General features: G+C 58.9%; 1 protein-coding gene across 1 annotated transcript in view; it reads left to right on the plus strand.

Annotated features, from left to right (window-relative positions):
- Window positions 1-16,114, plus strand: part of MAPK1 (mitogen-activated protein kinase 1) — a 54,061-nt gene extending 37,947 nt beyond the window's left edge. The window contains exons 4-9 of the mRNA XM_052654508.1: window positions 1,595-1,711; window positions 5,546-5,660; window positions 5,920-6,051; window positions 10,578-10,687; window positions 11,636-11,761; window positions 13,005-16,114. Of these exons, the coding sequence (XP_052510468.1) occupies window positions 1,595-1,711; window positions 5,546-5,660; window positions 5,920-6,051; window positions 10,578-10,687; window positions 11,636-11,752 (591 nt within the window). The 3' untranslated portion in view covers window positions 11,753-11,761; window positions 13,005-16,114. The remainder of the gene's footprint in view (window positions 1-1,594; window positions 1,712-5,545; window positions 5,661-5,919; window positions 6,052-10,577; window positions 10,688-11,635; window positions 11,762-13,004) is intronic.
- The last annotated feature ends 925 nt before the right edge of the window (window positions 16,115-17,039 follow it).

The following is a 17,039-nucleotide window of genomic DNA, read 5'->3' on the forward strand; positions in this document are numbered from 1 at the left end:
GCCCAGCTTCCAGAGGAGGGAAGATAAATCCTGCCCTCTTGATACAAGCTCGGCCCCAGAGCTGTGGCCAGCATGGGGGTCAGGGTTACATTGGTGTGGCTTTCTTCTGCGGAGCCCTCTGCCGGCTGTCTTTAGCTTGCTCTCACCACGTGGGCCGTCTCTGTAGAGGCGGGAGGTCCTGTCCGCCTCCCGAGTTCGGCTCCTGCTTCCGTTCCGCTCCCGGAGGAGGTGGAGACGTCAGCCCCAGGACTGAGCCCGCTGATCTGGGGGCCTGTATGCAGGCTTTTCACCTGGGGTTCTGCTGACCACAGAGAGCTGTGACTCATGTCTGGACCCGGCCACGCCGCGGGTGCCCAAGGGGTGGTGTGTGGCGCGGGTGCGTTGCAGACTTTCAGACAGTCCGTCAGCCTGCGGCTGTCCAGGGTGTGGTGGCCTCAGCAAGCCGTCTGGCTGTGGAGGTGAGGCTGGTGCTGGAGGCCAAGGGGGCCTCAAGACGCCGCAGCGACTGTGCAGCCCTGTCCGGAGTGCCCAGAGCACGGCCCTGGAAGAGCTGCGGAGCAGGCGTGGCGTTTGCTCCTCCTGAAGACGCGCTGACGGGCTCAGAGGACGGAACTGGGCAGCATGGATGCAGAACTTCTGAGGGCTGCATCGAGGAAGCGGCAGGGCCAGGGGTCAGAGGTGCCGCGGCGGGTGCCAGCCTCCACAGCCACGAGCCCTGAGGAGGGGGGCGGAGCCTTCAGAGTCATTTCAAGTTGTCGCGACCTCCAGCTGTGGGGTCTCTGCAGAGGCTGGTGTCCATTAAGTCTTCTGAATATCCCTGCCTCCGTATCTCTGTTTTTATGGACTGAGCTCAGACCCTTGTCACTTTTCAACCGAATTAAAGCCGTCAGCCTCCAAAGTGACCTCTGTCTTCCAGGCTGCCTTCTGCTGGATTCCAGTCTGTGTTAGCATCTCTCTCCCTCTTTCTTTCTCTCTGTCTCTCGGATTAGTTCCCCAGGAGCTAGGAATTAAAAGGCCCTGCAGTTGTTGGGGACCAAATAGGTTCCGGTTACTCTCCTTGCACGTTGTAATCTGGAGTAGCCCCAACCATTGCGTGGTCAAGGCCAGCTTGCGTGAGTCAGGAGAAATTAGAAGCTGGATTTTTTTTTTTGGTAAGGATCCATCTTCAGTATGTGGAACGTCTTGTACAGCTTTGGGAGTGGGTTTGACTACAGGAGGGGAAGGAGGTGGGCAGGACAGGCGGGGGAGGTCACGTGTGGAGAGAGGCCCTGCCAGAGAAGTTGGTCCCAGCGGTGACCGTTCCAGCGCTCACTGGGGGCTGGTTTGAGCGCCCTTATTCTGCGGGCAGGACTGTTTATCAAGTGGCCTAAGCAGTTGCTGTGGGTGAGCAGAGAAGTAGAGGCCGCATACTGCTGAAAATGTGTTCTGGGCAAGACCCTCCAGCCTGTCCCTCCCTGACGCGACGTGGCTGCCTTCCCGTTGCTGTGAGGAGTCGGTAAGGGTGGGTGTGTGCCACTGCTGGTGTCCCGCCAGTGTCTGCGGCTCTGCTGCTGGCGACCCCGACTCAGAAGCTGCCCTGTCTGCTTTCCCCTAGATCTGTGACTTTGGCCTGGCCCGTGTTGCAGATCCGGACCACGACCACACAGGGTTCCTGACCGAGTACGTGGCCACGCGCTGGTACCGGGCTCCAGAGATCATGCTGAACTCCAAGGTAAGGGCCAGGTTTGCATCAGAAGAAATCCAGGAGACCAGAGGACTTAGGGCGTGAGTGGCAGTCAGCGTGGGCTGAGGCTGGGCCTGTCTGGCCAGCCCCAAGGTACCGTCTCGTCTCCGTTCAGCACTGACGTCCCAGCCCTCGGCTGGGCTCGTGCTGGCTTACAGAGCTGCGGGGCGTGCTCCTGCCATCAGCCGCCTGCGTCCCGCCCCCCGGGCAGCCCTCCTCGACCCGGGCAGCTTCCTCCTGTCCGCTGGGCTCTGTGCTCACACTGTCGTCTGTGAACGCGGACCGGGGCTCTCCTGTAAAAGTCATACCTACCTGGTAATGAAGAAGCCTCTTCAGCAAAATTGCAATAAAATCGGAAGAAAACATTGGTGAGGAAAAAATAGGAGCTGCTGTAACTCTTTCAAAATGACATGGGGGTCCTGCATCCGGGTGGAAAGCGCACTGCCAGCAGGGCCTTTGCTCACAGGAAACCACCAGAGAGCCTGTGGAGCGGGGCAGAGCCGAGAGTGGCCGGGCGCGCACGGCGGCTGCAGCGGGGGCGGCCATGGGGCCTTGCGAGTCTCAGCACGGCCCGCGCAGACGGTGTCTGGCCTGCGGCCGGCGCGCCTGAAACCCCTCACTCATCCTGAGTCTCGCGTCCCAAGGCCTCGAGTCCAGAGCTCCGTCCCGTCTGCCGTGACGTGACGTGTGTGAGGACAGCTGGAGAGTGGTCGCCGCGTTCAGGTGTCGGAGCCAGAAGTCGTCCCGAGAGGCTTGGGGGCAGTGAGTGAAGTGCACGGCCCGTGGGCCAGGTTCTCTTCCTCCAGCCTTGACACGTGAAGGACTAGGGCCTCGAATTAGGTTGCTTTGGGGAGGAAATGGAATTTGTTTAAAGCAGGTAGTTACTCTTGGTGTCATACGTGTGTTTAGTCAGCTGTAGAAGTAAAATTCCATTCGAGTAAATTCCGTCGTAAAGAAGAATTCAGCATAACACATGTCTCGCAGAAGAAAACGCTGTGTTGATTCTCTGATAATTCCAGGCTCTTCTGCTGTGTTGATTCTCTGATAATTCCAGGCGGCAGACGGCGCCGCAGGGCAGGCTCCTGTGGATGGCCACGTGAGAGTCGCTCCGTGCCGGAGCGCCCGCAGGCTCGGCGGGGCCCCTCGCCGTCTCCAGGGGCCCCCCAGGAGGGCGGCCTCCGCTCTCTCGAGTTGATTGTCGCAGAAACTGGGTTTGGGCCCTCTTAGTTGTGGCTTCTCCAGCCCGAGAGGCCCCTCCCAGCAGTGTGTCTGGCGTCCTCTTCTCCAGTGCACCCACGGGAGGTTGGGTCGGGGGAAGCCCTGTGCACTCCTGGCCTCACCGGCGTAGCGTCTTCTGCCTGCAGGCTCCCCGCTCTGCTCTCACTTCCCCGCACCGAGCTCTGGGACCCCTGTCAGACAGACTTAAGGAGCTGTGCCTCTCCCGGCCTTCCTGGAGCCCTCTCCCTGCAGGCATCCTGAGCCCTCTCCCTGCAGGCATCCTGAGCCCTCTCCCTGCAGGCATCCTGAGCCCTCCGCGCGCCTGGACGGCGGCCTCGTCGTGTCTTCACAGCGGTGTGTGCGGCTCCTGTGCTGTGCCCCTGTAGGGCCGCCCTCCGCTCCTCCGTAGCCCGGGTCGGTTGTGGGGCGCAGAGGTGGCCTCACGCCCGCCCGAGCTCTCCCTGCTTCTCGGGGCAGGCTCCTCCCGAGGGCCCCGGGTCAGTCTCGGCTGCACAGGCCCCTCAGAGGCGGGATCTGGGGCCCCTCTTCCCGGAAGCCTCTCCCCGGGGTGCCCGTGAACACCGCTGTGTCTGTCAGCGCTCCTGCTGGGGTTGCAGAGCCCGGTTCCCTAAATCACAGTGATGAGCTGGCATCCGTCTGTGAAGGAGTGATCGTCGGTTTTTCTCTTTCTCCTCCTCTGACCCCATCTTCGTTTTGAAACATTTTTGTGGACTCGTGACGGCCGTGGGGTTTCTGTTTGTTTGCTGTCCATTATCTTCCTCGTTTTTTTTAAGTACTCACCGTCCCAGCTTTGGCCATCTCGAGTGCTCTGTGTATTTGTGACATTTCACCTGATAGCATTTTTAACTCGCGGAAATAGGGCAGGGATGGGAAAGGCAAGGGTTCTCAAACGCCCTGTGCCCCAGACCCCTTCAGCGTCTTTAAGTGTTTATCCAACAGCCTAAGCGGGTTTTGTTTTACGTGGGTTTTATCCGACAGTATTTACTATACAAAAGTTAGAACGGAGAAATTTTTAGTGTGTGAATTTTTAAATGTATTTTAAAATAAAAGTTAACATGAATTAGGTATTTCTCGTTTTTAACTGCTGTCTACCACCACAAAGGCATCTTAGTGAGGAGAGTGGTGGCCTCGTTTTTGCCAGCCTCTCCAGCATTTGGCTCAATTTGAGCATGCTGGCTCCTCACCTGGCGCTGCCTTCAGTCTCAACTCTGCGGTTTTGGTTTGAGTTAGTGAAGAAGAGTCTTGGCCTGAAGCTGGGAACCCGGCGGGGGACGGGGGTCTGCCCCGTCAACGTGAAACCACGGCCTGGTGGCTCTTGCTGACACCCACAGCCGTGTGAGGTCTGTCACGCCCGACATCGGGAGAGCAGAGCTCACTCCTGTCTCATTGCACGTGTGGCATGCCGGGAGAGCCTCCTGCGCGTGTGAGAGTGAGTGGCAAGGGGACAGGACGCCGCGGCTGTGTGAGAGGCGGGCAGCCCACAGGGCCCCCCACGTCGCCGTGGGCGCCCCCTCGCTGCTTGCGCCCTTGGCCTCTGCTTCCTCGTTCTCTCTCGGTGTGCGAGTTTCTCTGAGTCACTGGAGGATGAGCCGCCACTGACTGCTTCAGTCTGCACGTCCCTAGCAGCGGTTCAGGCGCTGCCTGAGGGCAGTTGGTCTCCACCTAATTGTGGGTATAGTGCTGTTAGTTAGAGTAGCAGTATCGGTAGGCAGCATGTTAATAACTACTAGGACATTCTAGGGAGATACTCCTAAGCCTCCAATTCTTATTGGAAAGATTTATTTTGAAATTCAGCCCACTTTATCAGAGGTATAGCTCTGATCATTAAGTCTTTGATTTTCAAAAAATACTTTGCTATATTTCCGTGGCCTTTAATATTTGACTGAATCTTCTTTCCCTGTAGCTGTTCTGCACATTTCTTCTTTTACTTATCACGACACTTAAGCCTTCTCCATAGAACTCTGCTTAGTACAGTAACATCTTTTTGTCACTGTTGTATGGTAATTCTCCCATGTCTTTTCATCAAATTCCTTTCAAAGAAAAGCTATTCCTGAAAAATGAATAGGAAAAGAAGGCGAGAAACGGGCCGGGGCTGAAAAATGAATAGGAAAAGAAGGCGAGAAGCGGGATGGGGCCAGCACACTGGTGGTTGTTTCCTGAGATCACAGGTGGTTACTGTTTTGTTTTAATGATTTTCAGAATGAAGAAAGATATTCTGGAAATGGAGCAATGCCCCTTTTGAGTGACTTCCAAGTTTCCAAAATGAGTGATTGGCCCACACTGAGAGTAGTCAGTGGCTGCTCACTGCTTTCTCATTTTCCCGGCTTCAGCTTGTAGGGATTCTAATTCTTTCTCACAAATCGTTTGATGAAAGAAATGAGGTCTACTATAGGAATTCTAACTTAATAAGTGAATCTGCTTTGAAGAGGGGGATGAAATCAAGCCGTCTTGGTTTTGGTGTCTTATAAGAAAGCCGGCTGTGTCTGTCTCTGCCCGCTGCTGCCACTCACCTCTGAGTTACAGAGCAGGCCGCGCTCGCTGTCCTGGGGCGGCAGGGGTCACTCTGCCCTTCTTCTACTGCAGGGCTACACCAAGTCCATCGACATCTGGTCCGTGGGCTGCATCCTAGCAGAGATGCTCTCCAACAGGCCCATCTTCCCCGGGAAGCATTACCTCGACCAGCTGAACCACATTCTGGGTAAGGTCCTCAGTGTCTGGGGCCCATGTTCACATCAGAGGCCTTCATGAGGTGGGGTGGAGACGAGTTCCTGCAGCTCTGGGACCTGCCGTAGGCATGAGCTGTTCCTATTCGTCCTTGATTGAAAACTCGGTAAGAAAGTCCAGCGCTGGGAGGTGGTGAGAAGACGGTGAGCACCAGGGCCCATTCCCTGACTGCTGGCCACGTGGTTGGGTTTCCTTGCTCTTGATAACTGACAGCACATTATCTTATCCAATAGGTATTCTTGGATCCCCGTCGCAGGAAGACCTGAATTGTATAATAAATTTAAAAGCTAGAAACTATCTGCTCTCTCTTCCACACAAAAATAAGGTGCCGTGGAACAGGCTGTTCCCGAATGCTGACTCCAAAGGTAGGTGTGCTTCCGCCTGTGTCCTGAGCGCTCTGGGTCCGGGGGCTGCGGCTGCTGCGCTCTAACACGGCCCTGGTGGGTGCTTGCTCTTCACTGCTCTCCCCTCTTACGGAGCCGCGCGGCCGTGGGCTGAGGGGTCTGGAGGTGATGTCTAGCTTTCCACGTGTTGGTTTTTTTGGTACTTCTTAACTTGGATTAAGTTCATGTCTTTAGAATCATCTTGTCATTGGATAATTTTTAAAGTCAGGTTTACCATAGAATTATTTACATAGAATAAAACTTCCCCTTTTCAGTTGTGCAAGCCTTTGACTTTTAACGAATGTGTGCAGTCCTGTAGCTTCACCGCCAGTCAGGGTGCAGAGCGTTTCCATCGTCCCCAAAGCTGCACCATGCCTGTGCATGGCCAGTCACCACCCCCTCCCCCGGCCGCCCCGCCCAGGCCTGACAGCCGGGGGCTGCTGAGCCCACGGGTCAGGCGGGTCTGCTGGCCCTCGTCCTGCAGTGGGCCAGACGGGGCGCTCCGTACCTGCAGCAGAGCCCCGAAAGCACCAGAGCAGGGGCTGCAGGGGCTGAGAGCAGGGCGCCTCTGCCACAGCCTGCTGGTCAGAGCGCAGCTCCCGGTCAGCCCTGCTCCCTGCAGTCGGAGAAGCTGCAGGGGTCGGGGGCCGGTTGACCTGCCAGCAGCTCGCGTCTGCTCTCCCACTGCGGCATGCCGAGATGAGTGTGTCCGCTTAGGAAGCAGACGGGCGTCTGTTCTAAGGCGCTGGGCGTGCAGCAGCGGTAAGACAGAGCAAGAGCCTGCTTGCAGGGAGCTCGTCGTCTGGGTTTGTCTCGTTAATAGTGATTCACAGAGAAGGGAAGGTAAAGCCTCTTAAATACAGGAAACCGACTTTGATATGATTTTTTATATGAGGTGTGGACCTTGAAAGGTCATCGCAATTTGGTGATGCCTGTGTGGTCACTGCCGTGGGAGGGTCATCCTCTCCACACAGCTGACACTCTGGAGTCAGCACGGCTGGCGCGGGGGACGCCCGGGAGGCTGAGGGGCAGGTCGGCAGCTTTGTCACATTTGTTCCAACAGCTCTGGATATTGAACTTGTGGGTTCGCCAACCAAATAGGAAAATGGCATCTTAATTTGTTTTTCTTTTAAGGGTGAGGTTGACTTTTTTTTCACATTTGTCAACAATTTCTGGCTGCTGAGTGCCTTGAACCAGTAGTAGTTAGATTTTCCGTCAGAGGAACCTAGCTTGGGATTCTCTCCAGAGCTGCTGTGGTGAAGGGGAAGAGATGATTCTTCAGCAGATGGTACGGGGCTGGTTGAATAGCTGTGTGAAAGAAAATCAGATTAAATCACTATCCACACATCAGAGTGAATTGTAAAACAACTGATGATCAAATACGTTTCTAAAAGTCATGCTGTTAGAAATCAACAAGATTTAGAGTACTCAGTGCTTTTCTGATGTCTACATGGGGGAGAAATATCTTCCTGAGCTTTCAAAACAAACACATCAAGAAGACAAAAGTAAAGGAAAGGCCGGTAGGTTTGATCACAGAAGAGTGTAGAGGGCCCGGCCTGGCCGGTGTATAGACTGCGCCAGGCCGAGTGGCGTTTCCAGCGCCCCTGCGCTCTGGGCTGACCGCTGCACACTCCTGCCCGGCCCTGCACTCTGGGGCTGGCTCCGGGGGCAGGCTGGGCGCCCGGGCCTGTGCCTTGGGGCAGTCACTGACCTCACCATTGCGCGTTTTCCTTAACTCAGAATGGGGCACGTTTCACCCACCTCACGGGAGAGTCGGGAATACAGCCCCTAAGCGTGATTTTTACAAAGTGTTCGTAGCAAGGGGAAACACGAATGAGTGGCGCTCACTGAGGAGGTAACAGCGTTTGCCACGCATAGCGTGGTCTCAGCTGCGTGGAAGAAGACGCACAGGACGGTTCTACAGACGTGTCAGGGACGAGCGGTGGGACGGCCTGTGGGTGCGGGGAGTCCTCAGACTGGAGGGCCGGCTCTGAGCCCTCCTCTGCCCTTCACGGGAGCCCCTGACCGGCCTCAGCCCAGAGGGCTTCACCAGCCCGGGGACCAGCAGGCCATGGGCTCCGGGCACAGCTGCTGTGACCAAGTCTGGCCTTGCGATGAGCAGGGCCTTCTCCTCCCGCTTCTCCTGTTGGCCAACCTCGTTTCTCATCGTGACACGGTGGCCTCCAGCAGCTCCAAGCTCACACTGGCCTGTGTCCTGAGAGCGCCCGTCCCTGGCGGCCGCTGCGGCCAAGCCTCTGTCCCTGCTTCCCCGGGCAAGAGTTGCCCACGGGATCTTTGTCCCCCAGCTGGGAGTCAGACATGCTCCTGCAGTGGGAGCTCGAAGTCTTCACCAGCAGCGAAGTCCCCTGTTTTTTGAACTTTAAAAAACTGCAGTTCTTGTGAGAAATCTTATCTCCATTTGTCGGATAGCCCGCTGTTTAAACAGCCTGCAGACTTCCTCGCTGCCCTGTAAACACGCGTGCACGCACATTCTCAGTGGGGCCGTAAGCAGCGTCCTGTCTCTTGTGCGGTGGGTGCTGAGCTGACTCCGGGGTCAGGAGAGTTCAGCAGACGGCAGCTGAGGTCCTGGAGGAGGCCAGGGGGTGAAGACGGGGACTCTCTGGGGGTGGATGGGAGTCCTCCCTGGGCAGCACGGGGGGCAGGGCCTTGGAGCCTGTGGAAGAGGAGGCCTCCGGTTCAGGTCCCGGTGGCCGCTCAGGGCTGAGGGATTCAGAAAGGACCCCGGGGAGTGGGGGCCAGGACGCAGCAGGCAGAGTCAGCCTTGGAAGGGAAGAGGGTCCCGTTTTCCCAGAAGGATGCGTGTGGGCCCGCTGGAGGGATGTCCAGGGAGGCCACCTGGGGAACCTGGTTTCCCTGTAGGATATGCTGAGGCATGTGTGCCAGCTGCGGGGAGGGCTTGACCTGCCTTCGTGAGCGGGAGGCGGCGTGCTCGGGGCAGAGCAGGACTGGCCGGGGCCCCGCGGGTCTCAGCCGTGTGCTCCTCAGCCCTGAGGCCCCACGACCCTTCCCGGGGCCTGCGGGGTGAAGCCCTTGGTGGCAGCTGACTCCTGGGTGCCTTGGCAGCAGGGCTCTGAGCCCAGAGTCTGAGAAGCGCGGCTGTGGTGGCGCAGCCTGCACAGGCAGCGGCCTCCTCTGGCCCCGCTCGGGACTTGGAGCTGAGGGTGGAGGGTGGACGGGACAGGCGGCAGCCCTGTTCTGAGTCAGAGTCCCGCCTGGTGGGTAAGGAGGCTCAGAGTGAGCGCCAGCCGGGCACGCTGCCCTGGGGCCTGGCAGGGGAGTGACCCATGGGGCAGACGGTGGAGCCACAGAGCTGTGCTCCCCAGAGTTAGGGGACAGCGTGGGATCCTGGAGAGGCAGGGTCGCGGCGGGATGCCATCCGGCCTTTGAGGGCTGGTGGCCTCTGCACCCAGCGACGCGTGTGCACAGACAGCGTGACTCGCTGCGGCGTGGCGCCTGGCCTGCACCTGCCTGCGGCTCGCCTCCCCCAGCCTCCTGTCCCTGCGCGTGGCTCAGGTGGAGCAGGCTGGAGGCCAGGCCTTTCTCCAGTAGCAAAGAAAAGAGAAGAGCTCTTTTCCTTTGAAGTTGTTGCCTAGGATTGAACTTGAAGGAACGCGAGGTCTGATTTAGGAATGCCCGTCGCCTGGGGTGCGTCCCTCTTAGCAACAGCAGGAGGTGGGGGTTAAAGGCAGTGCTGGGGGCTCTGACCACTGCAGACAAGGGTCGCGAGTCCTGAGGCAGACGGCCCCTCTGGGCAGGGGCGGGGGGCAGGCCCTGGGGCCACTGGGGCCCAGCAGGCGTCCCGTGTCTCCCTGTCGCTAGTTGGAAAATGTGCTGTAGGTAGAAATGCATTATGTGGACTTTAAAAAGATCCTGCTGTTTCTCACACTCCACTTTATGGACGTGAAACCCGTCCTGTGTCGTGTGGAGTTTCTCATCTCATCCAGCGCAGTTTACTACTTGGATGGACTCCTCATTGAAGGTGGGTAGGGGTGGCAGGCCTCAGAGGCGACTCATGGGGGCAGAGCCCAGCGCACGTGGGCACACTGCGTACCCGCTGTCTCCAGCAGGGAACGTGTTTCCAGCGGCCTGCGCTTCACACAGGCCTGTCAGCCGGAACTGGAAGGAGGGGGCTGAAGCCACGGGGCAGGAAGTGACCACAGCCAAAGTGACCTTGGAGCTGACCTGAGCGCAGTAATACGCATAGCCTGTGCTCGCGACCCTGCAGGGTGGGGCCGTGCTTTCGGACCAGGCCGGGTTTTGTGGGCAGCCTTGGGCCTGAATCCTGGCTCCCTGTGGAGCCTCTGCAGAGCGTACCGCCTTCCTGAGTGTGATCTCTGCCGTCAGACGCTCAGGTGGAGCAGGCCCCCTGCGCGCCCGGCCCCCTCAGCGCCCCTGTCTCGTGGGTCGTGACTTAAACAGGAAGTGCCTGGTCGGTGCGGTGACTGCCCCTTTGGCTTCTCACCTCTGCAAAACCTTTCTCTCTGTAGCTCTGGATTTACTGGACAAAATGTTGACGTTCAACCCTCACAAGAGGATCGAGGTGGAGCAGGCTCTGGCCCATCCATACCTGGAGCAGTACTACGATCCAAGCGACGAGGTGAGAGTCCGGCAGGGGCTGCCTGCCTGGAGGGGGAGCGCGCACGGATCCGTCAGCTGCCCCAGGCGCAGTGGCGGCCGGCTCCCTGTGGTGACAGGGCGGCAGCGGAGGAGAGACCCAGGCTCTCTCTGCCCTGGGCGCCAGGGCGTCAGAAGGACGGCGTGCCTAGGGCCCCACAGGGCGAGCCCTCCCGCAGGGAGAGCAACCGCGAGTGTCCTCCTTTCCCCTTTTTCAGGGGCCAGAGCTGAGTTTGGGGTGTGTGTTTTCCTACCCCTTAAGACCTGGTGTGAGGACGGCAGGGATGAGGTCTGGGGTGCCTGGTAACAACAGCACTGAGCGTGTGAGGAGAATCTCTGACGCACAGAGACAGTGCTGACTTTCTGGTTATTTATATAGAGGGGATACTTAAAAAACACCAGAAAATACAAGAAACATCACTTTGTAGTCCGGTTACACAGATACTGTTATTAAAATTTTGGAGTATTTTCCATCTCATTCTTAGGTTTTTGTATCTAAATTTAGAAAAAGCAGGGTTCGTTCTGTTTAACGTAAATATGGCCGTTCGCCACAGTTTCCATTGGCCGTGAGGCTTCTGTTCACTGTGAGGCTTCTTCACAGACAGGCGCTGGCGTGTGCTGAGCTAAGCTAAGTCACTTCAGTCATGTCCGACTCTGTGCGACCCCATAGACGGCAGCCCACCAGGCTCCCCCGTCCCTGGGATGTGCTGAGCTAGTGTGTGAGCTTCCGGGCTTTGGCTGTGGACGCACCGGGCAGCCAGCCGCAGCCCTCCCCACCCAGCGCAGTGCGGGGGCGCTGCCTGCTGTCGGTCCTGGGCGTGCGGGGCACACCTCCCACCCTGGGGGGCTGGTGCTGCGGGCGGGAGCCCAGAGCCTGGGCAGCGGCCCCGCCATGGGCACCCTCATCTCAAAGTTCCGCTTTATCTTCAAGCCCGTCGCCGAAGCACCTTTCAAGTTTGACATGGAATTGGATGACTTGCCCAAGGAAAAGCTCAAAGAACTCATTTTTGAAGAGACTGCTAGATTCCAGCCGGGATACCGATCTTAAATTTGTCAGGTACCTGGAGCTTTAACCATAAATGAGTCCTGGCGAAGAAGACAGGGAGTTATCAGATGTCATTAAAGGGGGATTTCGTATGGAAGCTTTGCAGCCCGAGGTGTGGGGAGCCGTAAGCAGTGATGGTTGGGTTTTTTAAAGCGCTCCAAAGAGGAAACTGATCTCAATTTTAGAGAATCTATGGAAGGGGAGAGCATGCGGCTTTTCTCAGAACTCTAGAAGTGAGTGTGTCGCGGAGGATTAGGACTAGGTTGAGGCCTCTCCTGGGACAGGCCTGGGACAGGCCAGCTTGGACGTCGGAGGGCCGGGCAGGGACTTCGGCACAAGTTCTTCGTGCCCCTCCCCTAGGATGGTCCTGGGGGAGGGTGGTGAACCGCAGGTCCTTCTGCTCCCAGTGAGACTGCGGGTCTGTCGGCAGGGATCGCGGGTTTGACCTGGAATGTGATTTCCTCAAGTGAGACAGGACGTTAGAGGGGTGCTGGGGCCTCCCAGAGGCCTGGTGAGCCCTCAGGGCCGCCTCTCAGGGCTCGGGGTGGCAGGGGTCCCTTCCTGCCCTTCCCAGTCCAGCCTGCCAGCCTCACCTTCCGGCCAGCCCATGGCTGTGCTGATCACACTTGGGCAGAGAAAACTGGGGCATTTAAGGCAGCGCTGGTTGGGAGGTGATGATTCTGGGTGGTGATTCTGGCCCACCTGCCCATCCAGAGTCGGGGCGGGCGTGCTGAGAAGAGGGGCAACAGCGTCCACTTGAATGGGCGTTTACAAGACGCGTGCGTCCCAGGGTGGACCGCCAGTTAGCAAACGGCACCCCGCCTGCACACCGCAGCTGCAGAAGCCTGTGTGCACAGCAGAGACCAGCACGACCAGAAATAGACAGAGACCAAAGGGAGAAATGAGAGGCCTCTGGGAGGCTTCCCTGTGGGCCACACCTCAGAGGTAGGGGCGCTGCTTTGACCGCTGGTTGCGAAGCAGATCCCACCACGTACTGTCAGTTGTGGCCAAAGAAGGGTGTCCGGGAGCGTGGTGCTGGCCCGACTGTGGGGTGGGGTCCTGGGCAGGTCTTTGGGGCGGCTGAGGGCGGGTGCCCCGGGGCTGGAGGTGAGCCCCGTCCCGTGGGCGGTTCTGGGAAGGTGGCCTTCGCTGCAGCAGTTTCTCTGCTTTCCCGCTTTTCTGTCCTCCCGTCACTGCCGTTTCCCCGCAGCGCGTCCGTGGCTCACGGAGGATCTGTCTGTCTGTCTCCCCACAGGACATGGGCCCGAGGACGGCACGCAGACCCCGCGGCTCTCCTGCAGCTCCTGACCCGCCTGTCCCCAGCCCGTCTGCGTGTCCACCTGACTCCTCTGAGCCGTCGGAGGGGCGGCTCCCGGTAGTTGTGGCTTCTGTGCTTTCAAAGAACTCCCCCGGCCAGGGCGCTGTCCTGGCCCCGTGTGCGCCGCCTCCGGCGACCTGCGGCTGTGTGTCCCTCAGGGCCCCTCCCGCCCACCTTGCTTCAGTCACTAGCCACCTTCTGCTCCGAGAGAAGCAGTGGCCCCTCCCCTCCCGAGTCCTGCGCCGCTGCCCTGCCGATCACGTCTCCTGGGCGCGTCACGGCAGCGACAGCCCCCTTTGCACTCCCGCCGCCTCACGTCACGCTGGTCCCTCGCGGGTGCCAGGTGTGCACTGCATGTCTGGCGTGTAGGGCACCGCCTCTTCTCTAAATGGGAGGAGGAGGCCCGCGTCGGGCAGCTCACCTGCCCCGTCGGGGGCACAGCACTTGGGGGACGCGTCACACGCGGCTCTGCCTGCTTGTGGGACTCCCGCCAGCAGAGGCAGCTCCCCGGGATCGGGTAAAGGGCGCAGGCCGCGGGGCGCCCGCCCGACGCCCGAGGGCCGGGCCGGGGCACACCGCGTCTCGGGAGCAGCTGCCGCGCATTTCCTTCCCTCCTGCAGCATGCCAGCATCTCAAGTCCGCCCTCCACCTCCGGTGTGACAGTGTGTGCTAAAGCCTGGCGCGCCTTGGCCGAGCGCTGCCCTGTGCCAGGGCCCGCTCACGCGTGGGGCGCCCGCAGAAGCCCGCCCGTGCCCCCGGCCCTCGCGCCGGCTGCCCCCGAGCTCTGTGCGCAGCACTCTGCCTGTCCAGCCGTCACTGTCCCCTCGCATGACTGTTACAGCTTCTGTGCGGAGATGAGTCCAAGTGCCACGCGCCTGTGGTCAAAACGAAACTCTGTTGTTACCTCTGAGTTGTGCTCCACGGAAAATGCTCTCCACAGATCACTTAGGAGAAGTCCCTCAGTTCTCAGCTTCCCATTTCTCAGCGGTCCTTTCCTTCTTGTTTGGTTTTTGACAGCAGTGGAGAGTGGGTTATATAAAGACTGCCTGCTAACACGAACAGTCCTGAAAATAAACGGGCGTCCTCTATCTCTGCGCTCACGTTAAGATTCAGTGTCGATTTCGTCTGGATCATGGGGTCTGAACCAACAGTCAGGTTCAGGCTGTGCTTAGACCAGGAAGCCTGGCGGGCCCTCTCCCTGCTGGGCGCTGCCTGAACACCCGGGTTTGTGTAAGGCCATGTAGGCAGCGTTGTGCAGGGGTTTTCCCTCCACAGAGCAGCGCATCAGTTCCGACATGCTCCTCTCCCCAGACCACAGGCCTGCGGTGTCCTCTCAGACCCCGACGACTCCCAGAAGTCGTGAGTTGGGTTCTCTGGTTCTTTCTAGAGGTTGGCCTGTGTCCCAGTCAAGCGCCAGGAAGGGCTCGCCCCCTCAGGCCAGAGCGGGTGCTGGACTCCCCCCTCAGACCAGAACCACATCTGGGTGTCGTCCCTGAGGGTCGTGGCTTCGCCGCCGTGCACAGAGCTGTCCGGTGGAGGCCTACGGGGCGGTGAGAGGTGGAGCGTTGCTGTCCCGGGTACATTTTAAAAGGAGCGCTGGCGGGTTATCGCGCTTATTTCTCTGCTTACTACTAACATTCCAAAGTAGTGTTAGGAGGAGAGCCTGCAGCTCGTTAACCAGACAGAAAGCTGCAGCTTTGGTCACTAACCCCTGGGGGCTTGGGGCACCCCCGCCCCTTGCCGTCTGCGGGTCTGGTGGGCAGGACTAACCCTGTGCCGGAGTCCCTGTAGCCTTTCACTCACGCACGCTTGGCTCAGCGGGCCAGGCAGCTGTCTACACAAGGCGCCTTCGAAGAGCGCTGGCTGTGGTGCGCGAGGCTCCCCCTGTGGGTCTGCCTGCGTCTCTCGAAGCGTGCGCGTCGGGGCGCGTGGATTCACGCCGGTGACCCCGACTGCCGCCGTGACTGCCCCCTGCACATCAGCTTGGGGCCGATGGCTTTCTCGGTGTCTAAAACGCAAGCAAGAACTTCCTGTTGAAACATTCCAGTCCCTTCAGTGAGCACGAGAGAGAACACCGGAGGAGGCAGCCGGGGGCCCTGCCAGGGCTCGAGACGGCCGCGTGGGTGAGGGCGAGGGCGGCGTGTCCACGTGATTGCTACTGCGACCACGTGTGGGGGCCCCGGGGCCGGTCTGTCCCCGAGCCAGGCGGGGGCATGGCCTGCGACGTGCGTGTGCCAGTGACGTGCAGATGGTGCGGCGGAGACGGACCTTCGGTTGCTTGCGTGTTAATATGGTTTTAAATTGGTAACTTTTCTACAGTACGTGATGGTATGTTAACACACGTACGTATGCACACATGCTTTAGGCCCTTCCATGATACTTTTATATTTGTAAGTCAATGTTTTGGACAATCCCAAGTTTTTAAGGGAAATATTTTTGTAGATGTGGTGGTTTTGAAAATCTGAGCAGTCCTTCTGCTTATACGTTTTAAAGCATTTGTGCTTTAAAATTGTGCTGGTGTTTGAAGTGACCCTCTTAGCGCAGACGAGAGGCTTGTCCAGCAGCGGGAACCCAGGGCCTCCCGCACGGCGGCCGCGTGGCATCGCAGGTCAGAGACGGGAAACCAGGGCTGCTCCGGGCCTGCACCGGCCCCCCTGGAGCGCATTCTCCGCGTAGAGCAGTCAAGAAAGGTCCAAGCCTGCTTCCTATCTGCTTCGTACTGTTGGTGCCTTCTTGGTATTGTACCCCAAAATTCTGCATAGATTACTTAGTATAATGGTAAGTTAAAAACAAATGGTAAAGGAAGATTTTATTAAGAATCTGAGTGTTTATTCATTATATTGTTACAACTTAACCTTTATTTGTGGTATTTGTGATTTGGTTAATCTGTATAAAAATTGTAAGTAGAAAGGTTTATATTTCATCTTAATTCTTTCGATGCTGTAAACGTACTTTCTAAAAGATGGGTTATTTGAATGTTTATGGCACCTGACTTTAAAAACAAAACAAAAAAATCAGAATCATTAAATCGTGTCCGTGTTAGCAGAAGTAGCATTCGCACGTTTGGTTCCTGGAACCCCCACGGGAAGCTGGGGCACCGCCCGGCCCCTGCCCATCCGGCTGGAGCCCCGAAGGCCCCAGGGCTTAGCGTCCTGCGGACCTCTGGCCGTGGGGGACGTCGCCCGGCCCCGCCTCTCCCCGCGTGTGCTTCAGCGTCAGCGGCCGCCTCTCTCTAGACCAGAGCAGAGCCTGGGCGGGACTGTGGGCCGTGCGGCTCTGGGCCCTGCAGGGTGTCGCGCAGCGGCCTGTGGACAGCGGTGGGCCAGGGGGCCTAGGACGGCGCCTCGCCCGCTCGAGGGGGCCTCCGAGCAAGAGGCAGGCCTTCCTCTGTGCTGTGAACCTCACCGTGGTGTCTGCTGAGCAGACCTGCCTTTCGTCCGTCTGGGAGGAAACCACGGCCTCTGAGGAAGTGAGCGGACTCTGCCCCAGTGGGGCGTGTCTGGCGGGCATGTGAGGCACCACTGTGCCTGCAGAGGTGGACGCGCTTCGCTGCCGTCCTCGTCCTTCAGAAGGCGGTCAGGTGGCCCTGCTCTGAGTGGACACGGGAGCCTGACCACTCTCCCCTCCCGACCGTTGTCCCAACGAGCCCCCGTGTCAGCAGCGTCACGGCCCGTCTGGCCAGCAGTGTGCGCGGCTGCTTGGCCGGCCCAGGCCCCTCTGTTGAGTCAGAACTGGCGCGTCCAGGGCTGACCGTGACCACGGAGGGTCTCGGGTGGAGGGGCAGTCGGGGCCAGTCAGGGGGGCCGTGTCCAGACCGGCGCCATGGGGGCAGAGCTCAGCACCAGGGGCGGCTGAGGACACTGTCATCTTCTGGACGGGGTGGTGGCTCCCGCAATGTCTGTCCCACTGAGGCGCCCGCCTGCTGAGGAGGGGCAGTCCCGGGGGCCTGTGCCGGAGCCGGCCTGCAGGGCC

The sequence above is a fragment of the Budorcas taxicolor genome, chromosome 17 (assembly GCF_023091745.1).
Source record: "Budorcas taxicolor isolate Tak-1 chromosome 17, Takin1.1, whole genome shotgun sequence".
In the NCBI taxonomy this organism is placed as follows: domain Eukaryota; kingdom Metazoa; phylum Chordata; class Mammalia; order Artiodactyla; family Bovidae; genus Budorcas; species Budorcas taxicolor.